Source organism: Phascolarctos cinereus, unplaced genomic scaffold (assembly GCF_003287225.1).
Source record: "Phascolarctos cinereus isolate Bilbo 61053 unplaced genomic scaffold, phaCin_HiC Scaffold_4;HRSCAF=312, whole genome shotgun sequence".
NCBI lineage: Eukaryota > Metazoa > Chordata > Mammalia > Diprotodontia > Phascolarctidae > Phascolarctos > Phascolarctos cinereus.
Genome location: NW_027555847.1, coordinates 508,556,787 through 508,569,525, shown reverse-complemented (window position 1 = coordinate 508,569,525; position 12,739 = coordinate 508,556,787). Strand labels below are relative to the sequence as shown.

At 36.4% G+C, this 12,739-nt stretch overlaps 1 protein-coding gene across 1 annotated transcript; it reads right to left on the bottom strand.

Annotated features, from left to right (window-relative positions):
• Nucleotides 1-337: 337 nt before the first annotated feature.
• On the bottom strand, nucleotides 338-12,397 carry MYL12B (myosin light chain 12B). The gene is made up of 4 exons (XM_020970696.2): nucleotides 12,224-12,397; nucleotides 4,107-4,305; nucleotides 3,218-3,379; nucleotides 338-2,041 (listed from the first exon to the last, which is right to left on the bottom strand). Exons 2-4 carry the CDS (start codon nucleotides 4,288-4,290, stop codon nucleotides 1,869-1,871), a joined length of 519 nt encoding a protein of 172 aa, XP_020826355.1. The 5' UTR covers nucleotides 4,291-4,305; nucleotides 12,224-12,397; the 3' UTR covers nucleotides 338-1,868.
• Nucleotides 12,398-12,739: the final 342 nt, after the last annotated feature.

The window sequence follows — 12,739 nt, the reverse complement described above, 5'->3', positions numbered from 1 at the left end:
AAAGCCTTTTCACACATGATCTTGATCCTGTGAGGTTGGAATGGTATTTTTTTGTTTTGGGGAGGGAAGACTGGAACTCCCTATTTTAATTTTAACGGCTACAAGTGCAGCAGCCACTCATGGACATTAATGATTGGCATAAAGTGTTAAACAGCTGTTTTTTATGACCTAGGCTAGTTCACTCCTCCTTAGGCACCCTGGCATGCTGCCAGAGGGCTCACCACATTGGCAAAGAACATATTGGGACCACCTGACCAGAACTTCCAGCTCAAAGGAGCCACCTGTCTTAGCCTCCTTCAGGAGTAAGGATTACAGGAGTGCACAACACCCAGGCCCATTTCTTCTAATAGATAAATTTATTTCATGATTTCAAAAGTTTAAAGCAAAACTTAGGAGTAGACACAGAGACTTGTTTGCTTCAAACTCACTGGCTTTAAAGAATCCTCATTTTATCAAAATACAAATATTTGTGCTTAAATAGAACACACCTGTGGTATATATAACATGCCAAATTCAATTATGAAGCAATATCTCTAAAAACAAACTATGGTTTATGCAACACTTAAACAGGACTATGCTATACCTTGCAATACGCTAGAGCTAAAAAACTTTTATATAATTTTTTCCTAAGGGATATGTATTTTGCTCAGTGCAGTAGAGATGAAGAAGGGACCATGTAAGGTCTAGGATTCATTATATAATTCAGTGCAATGTCTTGTGCAGTATTAGATAAAATGTAATACACCTTTAAAGGCTTTCCATTCAAAAGGCACAGATACTTCAATAAAGATATACATGGAAGTTCCTCTTAAGAAATCTAATACCCATAAACAATAATTTTTTTAAAAAAGACAAAATTCCAATTTTAAGGCACTTAGAATCACCCTCTATTGAAATAATTTTATAAATTTAGGCAACTATTCTAACAAAAATTTACAAATTTGGAATTAAACATGGAATAATCTTGTTTTATGAACTTAAGCAGTGCTCAAATGTTCAAAATACATAATGGAAGGCATAATTTGGTTAGGATTAAAGCTACCCAAGAACTACAGATTAACAATGCGAATGTAAATCAGAAATTAGAAGAGAGCAAAGGAAACCTGATACAAATGAGGTTATGGCATGTATGGCACTCATTTACCTTTTGGTTCAACAGTTAGTTATTCAGTGTCTGGGACGCTAAGAGGCACTGGAAATACGAAGATGGTGGCAAAACAAGTGGATAACTCCCATTTTTCCTGCACTTTATATATTTGGTGGAAACAGTGAACAGCACTAAATAAATGCCCAAGCTGCCATCAGCCGATTAGTTTTTGTTGAGCTAAAAGTTTTGAACAAGAACTGAAACGTTTTTAATCTGGCACAAGAATAAAGAGTAGAGGAGTTAACACCTCTTCCCGAGGAAGAAATTTCTGATTTATGCATAAGCTATAACTTAGTGTTTGGCCACTGAGGGGAAAAAAAAATAATCTAGATTTTTTTATTTTCAGAATTCACTTAAATACACCTAATACCTGTGTTTAGTGGAAATACTTTGTTCACAACCTTTATTTTAAAAGTATTTATTACAAAAAGTGTAAAAAATCCAGCTAAACCAGAAATCTGAGATTTTTTTCCTTTAGGCTTTCACAAGTCAATGATAATTTCTTCAATTCTATTTTAATTCTTATTTTACTTCAGTTTAAAAAAGTGATAACCCCTTTTTTCCAGTCTGATTACAGAGGTGCAAGTGTACCCCAAATGGCTTGGAATAAATACATAAGAGGCAAAAGCTATAAAGCTGAATACATGCAAACAGTATCAGAAAGTCTCAGAAATAAACAAAGTAAAAATAACAACTGTTGGCATGAATCTGACATTTTCTTTCAGTCATCTTTGTCTTTTGCTCCATGTTTAAGGATGCGTGTGAACTCAATATAATTGAAATTTCCCTTTTTGTCAATAGGTGCTTCTCTATACAGCTCATCTACTTCTTCATCTGTGAACCTGTCTCCCATTGTTGTCAGCAATTCTCTCAAGTAATCTTCCTGAATGGTGCCTATGAAATACAAGACAAAAAGATCAGGGGGGATGGGGGATGAGAAAAAGTTATTCTGAGAATCTTTTTAACAAGCAAAATGTCTGTGATGGGTTAAATAAGCATATCTTACTAAACACAAAAAGATAACATACTTCTGGAATTCTATTTCTAGAAATTTAAGATACCTTCATCATCCATCAAAAATGGGCAAACTGAGGGGGAGCTAGGTCCTGGTGCAGTGGATAGAGCACCGGCCCTGAAGTCAGGATGACCGAGTTCAAATCTGGTCTCAGACCAAACACATGACACTTACTAGCTGTGTGACCTTGGCAAAGTCATTTAACCCCAATTGCCTTAAAAAACAAAACAAAACAAAACAAAAAGGTCTGTGTGAGGTTCGTGGTACTTAGAAGACCTAAGAGCTGCCTGACATCATTTCTGTTTTCAATGTCCTCCAATTTTACTAACCTATTTCTGTAGGCATGCTCTAAACTTCTCATTCTTTGGCTAAATGGGGAAGGTGAAAATTAACACTAGAGTCAATGAACAGTAAGGATAATCCAAAAAATAATTTTTAAAAATGGCTTTGAAATGATAAAATTTGAAGGCCGATTATTTTGCTTGAATGACCCTAAAAGTCAGAAACTACATAGGCTGAGTGTGGGTAAGGAGGCCAAGAAATATGTTATGTAGTAAAAGAAAAAGGGTTAAAAAATTTCCACTGAAAATTGAGTTCCCTATAATTACACAAAGAATTCAAGATAGTAAAAATTGAAGGGTTTCCACATCATCAAAATGAAAACGAGAGTTCATATAGTGATACTATTTTTGCTATTAATAATAAAAGCCACCACCAGTTTAAATTGCTCTTCTAAGAATACACTTTTTGTCTGGTGGCCAATAGTTAGCAAGCACACTTTTGTCCTCTTAATGCCACTACAATATAAGTGTGTTCTTCTTCTTTTGCTTCTTATACATGTGGGGATACCAGTAACTGCTTTATAATTTTTAAAATAAGTGGGCTACATTTACTGTAGAAACAGAGGATGTGTCAGAATTTAGAGCACTTTATATTGTCTTGCCATAATTACTGGGAAATATGATAGTCATTCAAGAAATATCCACTGAAAAGTTATTCTATGAAAGGATTACAATGTAGACTTCTGTACAGCTATCTTAAAAGGCATCTCTCACCTGTAGCTTCTTCATCAAAGCAAGCAAAAGCATTTCTGATGACATCTTCTGGATCTGTTCCATTTAGCTTTTCCCCAAACATTGTAAGGAACATAGTAAAATTTATAGGACCTGGAGCTTCATTCATCATGGCATCTAGGTATTCATCAGTTGGATTCTTTCCTATAATGATGTCCACATTTAAAAAGAATTAACTCACGTTTATGAAGCCCTTTCAAATAAAATATAAATCTTTTTAAAAACAATACTGGCTATTTCCCCACATCTTTGGCTTTAAAATGCCAAAAATTTTTAATAGTTGGTATTCTGAGTGTACTGAACATCTGATTATAAGTCTAGACATGAGTTGAATCTCAGCTTTTTATTAAATACCTCAGATCTCTTGGGTTTATTCAGTGTTCCTAGCCATCCTCAAGTTGAACCTCTGCATTTATCACATTCTAATTTATAGTTTACGTATATGTCTTATCTCCTACTAATATGTAAATTCCTTGACAGTAAGACTGTCATTTTTTATCTTTGCACTCCTAGCATCTAGTATGGAGCATTTATTGAACACTTAAACTAGGTAGGTGCTTAATTTTAAAAAAATCAACAAATGCAATTTTAGAATATAAAAGTGTGTATCTCAAATAAAGTGGACCTAGCTAGTGGCTAGGTCCATCTTAAAATTTTGCTAAATAAGCTTACTTTAATCACGAGGTTCTACAAAACAGTTCCAAAAGCTGCTTTTGGTTGTTCCAAGCTTCTAAGCCCTGGTTTGACCCTCAGTGGCTACTACTGTACTGAAATGGTTTTAGTATTTTAAAACTTATTATACAAAATGTTCTAAGATATTCTATAATGTGTATATGTAAAATGGCAAAAAAAAAAAATAATCCATGGTTACCTAAGGAAGCAAGCATATCATGTAAATCTTCCTTGTCAATAAAACCATCCCGGTTCTGATCAATCATATTGAAGGCCTCTTTGAATTCCTGAATCTGTGATTGATCAAACATAGCAAATACATTTGAAGTTGCACGCTGAGGGCGCTTCTTGGTGGTCTTTGTCTTTGCCCTTTTGCTTGACATGTTGACTGTTAAGTCCTAGTGAGGAAAAAGAAATTAAAAAAAAAAAATTAAAATTGCAGGAAAACAACCTAAATTAAAAGAATTTAAAAGTTAAGCCACTTTACTGGTAAGCTGATCAAGACGCAAATGGATCTGTGATCTCATTGATTCTGATTATTTTTTCCAGTGATAAAGACTGCAACCCATCCATACCTGTCCATTTTGTGACTCTTGTCCATGTTCTCTCATAAACTGGGAAGATCAGGAAAGGATCAGGAGGAAGGCCTTCTTAACAGAGGAGTACATGAGTAGCTCACATGTAATCCTTCACCACATACATAACCTGTCCATCTTTTTAAAATTTATATGTATTATCATACATTCTCTTACATAAATGAATAAGTACACTGTTGGCTGCAGAACTAAATAGGAGGATTGGCAGGCTGGATTACGTATGTTTAGGTTATTGCAAAGCCCCTTTAATGACTTGTAAATGGGGTGGGGGAGATGGGGGGAGGAGGGAGTTGGACTAGATGGCCTCTGGTCCCTTCCAGTTCTAAATTTATGTCCCTACGACCTTTTTTTTTTTTTTTAATCATTACTATTCTACAAATCATGGAAAGGGCAATGAAGAAGCACCTGGTGGTTGGTGTGAACAGGTTGCAACGTATGACAAATAAGGAACTTCCAAAAAGTAAAGGATATGAATATACCATTCTATTCATGCCTTGATTAGCAAGATATCTTTACTTGAAGTCATCACTAGGGCTCTTTTCTTCTACAACCCATACACTTCTTTTATTTAGTTATGCATTTGTGCTGAGGGAGAAACCAGAATTCATACTGAGACCAGTTACCCTTAATATTTAAGAAAGTTTTTTGAAATGACTAATAAGGAAACGTTTTATATAATTATACATCTATACCTTATATCTGATTGCTTACTGTCTCAAGAAGGAGAGAGGGAAGGGAGGGATAGAATTTGGAACTCAAAACTTTAAATAAAAATGGTAAAGAATTGAAAAAAAGATGTGGATGTTTTGGGGGTTTTTTTGACCGGGCTTCTAGGTAGGTTCCAAAAGGCCTTGGCTTTATAATTCACATCCACCAAAGTGATAAATTCAAAGCTGACATCAAACTAAAGAGACATGCACAGCACTACTGTGGACTTTTAATAGCAATGATATCCCAATTTCCTGAATTAAAAAACAAAAAAACACCACCCACCAAACATTTAACAAGCCACCAGAGTGAAAAACTCAACAAATAAACTGTACAATGGCTGTAAAGAAATGTTACCTAATTACTAGGACATCAATGCCAGTTTTACACTTTAAAAGTTAAGCTTTCACAGGACATGGAGTAGTAGTAATGTTAATTATTATAAGGTGTTCTTCCTATCTCTTGAGCCTTCTCTTCTCTTTCTTTAATATAGCTGCTGCTTTATAGAGCAGGAAGAAAGGTAAGCGTATAGAGTAGCTGTGAAATAGAATTACGGGAATAGATTTTTCACCTAGTACTTCCTACTGCCAAATACCCTCAAGCGTCAATTGCCAATGGAGTTTAACTTGTAGTACAAGAAATCACTTATAACTAAGTAGTTGATTTTTTAAAAAAATGCACACATGGTAAAAGAAATTTTATACAAATTATCGATAAAGATATGAAAATAATTACCTATCTTAACTGAAATACGCTGTGAAATATTATAACTAAAATTTAAGTATCCAGGAATAAAATAGATAAATGTTTGATCTTTAACAACAAAAGCAATGATTCCTTTAAAATATTCTGCCTCTCAAAGAACCTAAAACTGGCTCATATAGTTATTACAAACCCCATAACCATTTAACAGTAAAATATTTTACTATACCATGGCTGAGCTGAGATCCGGTTAGTAATCTGCAGAAGCTCCAGCTAAAAAGAATGGGACTCTGTAATGAGTTATATTCTTCTAGCTACATCTACAAATAGCCACTACTGATTTCATCCACTGACCAGTATAACAATTTTAAAACTTACGTTCCATATACAACATTCATCTATGACACTGAAAAACACTATCCTCTGTACTAAAAATAAATCCCTGGACTCCAAAGAATGAACTATCACCTAGATCTCTGTGCCATAAATTTCCTTCTATAAATGAAGTGTTTAGTATAGCAATGAAAAATTTTTATTTATTATATTAGCTTTGAACAGATGGCTCCCAAGACTGACTCATCAATTATTCCTCTCTTTTTGGTTACTTACATTCCCTATTACAGTTGTATCACTACATTCATAAAAGTATAACCCTCACTGTCTTCGTAGAGTCTCATTTCAGTCTTAACACAAAAATGTCATAAAACAAAACACCACACATACCAAGGGTCAATGTTGTGGTAAAGTATGGTATTTGCTATGACAGGCTGAAAAGCTAAGTGCTAAATATATCCATTACTCATCATCCCCAGACCTCTAGTTGTCCTAATCTGTTCAAAGAATTTATCTATAATTAAGCTGTAGCTTCAACCAGTACTTGTTCTTACTTTTTACACCCCTCTGTACTGAAGCAATATTATCTATCTTAATTTTGCTTATTTGAAGCCTTAAGGGGGACCTCCAGTTTCAAATATTCCAAGATTTATCTGTATATTTAATCCATAACCATCATGCTTTTCAAAGTATGCACAGCATTCTTTCTACACCAAAGATGGGGAACCTGTGGCCTTCTAGGTCTTCCATGTGCAGCCTTTTGACTAAGTCCAAGTTTTACAGAACACATCCTTTTTATTAAGGGATGTGACCACGAGGCTGAAGGTTCCCCACTCCACCTCTAGACCAAAAAGTGTTTCAATACCAGTTTTTTTTACGTCCCTGAATTTAGTTATGCTGCCACTTTGACAAGAGATATATAATCTAATTAATACCAGCCCACAGGGGTAAGCAGCACATTTCATTAGGGTATGCACTCAAGGGATTTCATTTGTATTTTCTAAGAGAAATGTTTATGAAATATTTGATCACAAAGGACACTAGTTTTATTCAAACAAAATCCTAAAACTTAACTAAGCTTAATTTTAAAAAACCTTTAAAATTTAAAAAATATATATCAATTTTTGGAGACATTAAATTAACTAGAGTGTTTCTAGACATACATTCCTGCTCTTCTGGCATAAGGGTTACCTCCACATGAGATACTGAAGTGGAGCTTAAAAGTAAGGGAATGTAGTACATGTAATGTCAGATATTTTCTATATTTGGTTAGTTTTCCTGAACTGTTAAATTTCCCTCTCTCTTTTTCTTTCTTATTAGAAGAGATTGCTATCTGAGGTTTAAGGAAGAGTTGTACTGGGAAATGCAGGTGTTGTAAAAACACAAAGTATCAATATAATAGCTAACATTTACATAGCACTTACTATGTTACCAGACACTGTGATAAACACTTTACAATTATTATTTCATTTGATCCTCACAACAATCTTGGAAGGTAGGTGCTATTATTACCCATTTTACAGATGAGAAAACAGGTTAAATGACTTGCCCACGCACTCTATCCACTGTGCCACCTAGCTGCCTGTTTTAAAACTAAAAATTATTTTAAAATAAAGATGAAAATAATGAAAAACTAAAACCAAAACACTGTTCTCAAAATTGAGTGATCTTTTGTATATAAGTCTAGATATGAACAAATTTAGTGGAATACAACTTGCTACCTGTTGATAATGGAATAGTAATTAAGTTTTTACTTTATACCTCTATTTTAGTCTGCTACTCCAAGGACAAGTGATAAACTTAAGCAGTTTGAAAACTACAAAAACTGAGCAAGTTTCACATGAAAAGGGTTTTTTTGACCTCCCATAGAATCCTCATTCACATACTATGTATAATTAACAATTCTAAGACATGGCATTAGAATCAAGAAATTTACCGAACAGCTACTGAAACAAAGGTGTAAATTTAGATGTAATTATAAAAGAATGCTATTTTTGTATTACTTTATAATCATACTAATTATGTGAAAAATTTAAAGGTGACAAAAACACAAGAGATATCACAGGGGAGTACATGCTTTTTGGTCAAATGAATGGTACTTAGTTTAGAGGAGAGAGAGAAGTCACCTTGAACGAGAAAAGCTTTATGGTATAGGGGCTTCAAATGGTTCTTAATTGAGAAACAAAATATTTCAGAGTTGGAAGAGACAGTACTTTCTGTCTATTGTAGTATAGTGAAAAGTTCTTGGTCCTAGTTCCAACTCTACAACAGACTAGCTATTTAGACTTTCATTAAGTCACTTAACAACCTCTTTGAATACAATCTCTTCTATGAACTAAAGGGGGTATATTGCTAAAGGCTCTTTCTTGCTCTAAAATCCTTTTAACTAATGCTTGACTATATCCAATAACTAATAATTTCACAAAGAAGAATGCTTACTATGTTGTACAAATGTAGTCAGAAACTTCTTTCTTGTGTAGACCTGAAAGTTTAGCAAGGATTTCTACTAGTGTAGTAAAAAAGAATAAATTCTCTCCTTGTCATATTAGGACAGAATTGTATGTCTAAGCCAAAATTTTAAAAATTCAGAAAAGGCTATCTGTACCTGAATTGGAATGTATTTTTTATGCTCACATGCAAATAAGTACACTTGATACTGAAATTAAAAACACAACTTCAGAACTTTTTGGAGCTCTAAGCAAAAATTAAAGAAAAAACTTTGCAGTCATATTTATCAATAAACATTTTTCTCTAAAGATACCTGAGTGGTGTTCATGTATGAAGGGGGGGAAAAAAAAAGGAGACAGCTGACAAGGACTGTTTTCTTTCACTGCCTTTAATTTGTTTTCTCTTGCCCTGTTTAGCCTCCCCATGCCAATCAGAGCCTCATATTTACCTCCAACAAAGTAAATGGCTCCTAAATGCCTCTTATATCAAGTTGAAAAGCTCAGATCAATTGCCTTTCCCCCTACCCCTCTGGATTTCATTTTAAAATCCAGTCTATATTCTCTGGGAGCTTCCTGCCATTCTTTCATAGGCATAACCCTGTGCAAGTTAAGCTAACTAAACTTCAACAAGCAAGTATAAATTTGGCTAGAGAAAGTTATTAATAATAACTAACACTTATATAGCACTACTGTGCTAGACAATGTGCTAATCATTATCTCATCTGATATTCGTCAGACCCGTTTTAAAGTAAGTACTATTACCATTCTCATTTTACAGATGAGGAACCTGAAACAAACAGGTGAAGTGACTTGCCCAGGGTCACACTACCAGTAAGTGTCTGAGAATGTTATCCACTATGCCACGTAGCTTCCCCACCATTTGTAAACATAGCTTTAAAGGCCTCACATAATCTGCAAGCATTCCTTTTCTGGTGGGATGGGATAGGGGAAGTTCAACAAGCCACAACTATAATACAAAGGACTGCTTGAGTATTAGCCATACTTTGCTTAAAAGTTACGAATAATGAAAAGTTAATTAAAAATAAACAGAAAGTTGACTAATAACAACATTTAACATTTAAATGGTGCTTACTACTCGCCAGGTCTGGTGCTAAGCAAGCCCTTCACACCCATTTGATCCTCATAACCCTGGGAGATAGCTGCTATTACTATTCCCATTTCACAGGTGAGGAAAGTTGAGGCAAAAAGAGGTTTAGGGTCACACACAAAAAGACCTGCTTAAGGTCACACAATTCTCAAGTGTCTTAAGCTAGTATTTGAACTCAGGTGTTCCTGACTCCAGGTCCAGTGCTCTAACCACTGTGCCACCTAGCATCCCCAAATTTTGAACATATTGCTCCCCTACCCTAAGCTGAAGTACAGAATCTTTTTGTACAATTCATACGGGTTAATTTTGAACATTTTAAAAGAGCTTTTAATGGAGACATTCTAGGTCAGGTATAACTAGAAGCAGTAAGATTAAGGAACTTTTACAAGCTTTCCCCCCTTACCCAGGGGCTTCCATGTCACCCTCATTGAATCGAGGGATGTTAGTGGAAATACATCAATCTCCAGGTAATCCATAGAGTAATCCATAGAGCACAGGCTGATTTAAAATGGGTTCAAGAGAGACTGAGAAAAGGTAACTGATCTGAGTTTTCAAATCTGACATGAAAACTAGGAGTCACTAAGATAAAAACTTTTTAAGAAAGGTTGGCATTGTGTAGTAAGAACACTAGCTTTGATGGAGGACTTGTGCCTGAATCAAAGCTCTTACGTGTGAAACTCCTGGGCAAGTCAACAAACCTCTCTGAGGTTTCATCTATAAAATGAGGGATCTGGACTCGATCTCCAATCTCTAAATCCTAAAGGTATCATGACATTATTTAGGATGTTAGAGAATCCAGAGTCTAACAAGGTACAGGGCATCTACCTGAACTACTCAAGTAATCACAAGCCATTTCATCCCTAAAGTAATATTTAAGCCACTTTTTTCAACAGTCTGCCATAAGTAACCACGGAACTATGAAGTGGTTACAAGCTGCAATATATAAATGGAAAATGGCCCACTTAAAATTATATTTTCTATAGATAGCATTATTTTCCAAGGTACAAAATGCATCTTCTTAAAGTAGTATTAAGAAAAAATTAGTGTTTCTTTTGCTACACCATGATAATTATTATGATTGTACACAAAATCTAGAAAGTTGGATAACTTTTAAAAAATTTATGTTAGAAAACGAGAAACTTTTATTTTGTACAGTAACGAAGTGTGTTAAATATACTTTGAGACAGTTTTTAGATCATCTGTAACGTTTCAAACTAGTCTACATATGTTCTTACTTTACTGCTGACTAGTTTTCCAACTTGGCTGTGCTAATATTTTTTTAAGTCCCATTTTCCAAAAGTTAAATACCTGCTTGGCTTCCAACAGTGCTACTCTATTTTAACTTCCTGTTTTGAAAGCAGGATTAATTTGACTGCCACACCCCACCAGTGGTTAAGTTTTATCTAAAGTAGTTGGGGTGCAGTTTGCAGAACTGGGACTGTTCCTGCAGCAAAAGGCGTTAACCTTTAACACCACCTTTAAAAAGTAAGTTTGCTAATAAATGTGCCCACGTCCAGGATTTTTTTAAAAAAATAAATCTCACACAGACTAGCAACTTTAAGAAAAATCTCCATTCTACTGCAGTTTTACCCTGTTCCTTGTGCGTTTAAGAGATGAGAAAAAGAAACCAAGTCCCTCTTGTATATCCCCTTCTAGGTTCCTGCAAATCAGCTTTTTAAAATATGTAACTAACTCCCAGCTTAATTTTTTAAAGCAAACAATTTAGCCTATAACAAACATTTGTTGAATATTGGATCTGTCAGAAATCGCAGACACAACCGTAACTTTACGTGCTCAAAAAGTCGCACTGAGTCACAATCTGCGGAAAGCCCTCGATTAACTATGTGCCTAAAAGCACGCCAACTATAGAATAGGCTTTGGAACAGAAGGCAAAACATCCCGAAGTGGAATAATTATTCAGGAGTCTTAACCTTTTTTGTTTCAAAAACCACCTCCCTCTCGCCCCTGCCGCTTTGGCCCAAGGACCCCTCCTCAGAATGTGTGCAAATGCACAAAATACAGTACACAAAGTTCCAAGTGAAAACAACTACACTGAAATGCAATTAACGAAAGTGTTTTTAACAGTTCCCAGACAGGTACAGAACCTCCGAGTTCACGCGCAGGTCTGCAGCCGAGAAGGGAGCTCGGGCAGGCCACCGCAAGGAGTCCCATGGAGGAAGGGGTTCGGGCTTCTCAGGACCCCCTCCTACCATCCACTCCCTCAGGGCTGAGCCCTCTCAGCACCAAGTTAGGAATGGGGCGAGCCGAGCCTAGCTTCCGGCTGCAGTCTTCCCAGAGGAAGGTGCCGGGCGGGGTTCCCGACCAACCCCTTCCCTGGACCCCGCGGGGTCAGACTTGGGGGGGTGGGGAATAAGGGCTCTGGCGGGACGCAGGCGCTATCGGCGTCGCGAGCACCACTCACCTGCGGCGGCTGAAAACCCGAGAACAACAGTGGCGACAAACGACAACGCGACCCGCAACAAGGCTGGAGACGGCGGCTACTCGGCGCTACGATCCACCCAGCTCACTACTGCCCAGGAATCAGCCACCGACCCCGGCACTTCCGGCCCCGACGCACAAACCGGAAGGAACTTCGGGCTGGGCTCCATTTTCTGCCCAATAGTGGGGCCCTTCTAATGAGAAAAGGAGGGGAAGGATAGACAGCTTCAAGCTATAAAGAGAACCAGTGGATTGAGGAAGAGTAATAACAATGGCATACTATGCAGAGAAATGAATGACGGTGCTTGGTGATATTACTTTAAGTGAAATTCTTTGGTTCCCCGGGGTTAGCCGTCGTAATTTAGTTCTTGTTCTCCCCTAGTTGTTTGGAAAGATGGTCGAGTCTGGCCCCAGGCATTGGCCTTACCTCACATTCCAAAGCTCAACAAAGGGCAGGGCCTCGCAGTCTATGTCCTTGTAGGGAAGTAGAAGAGAATGT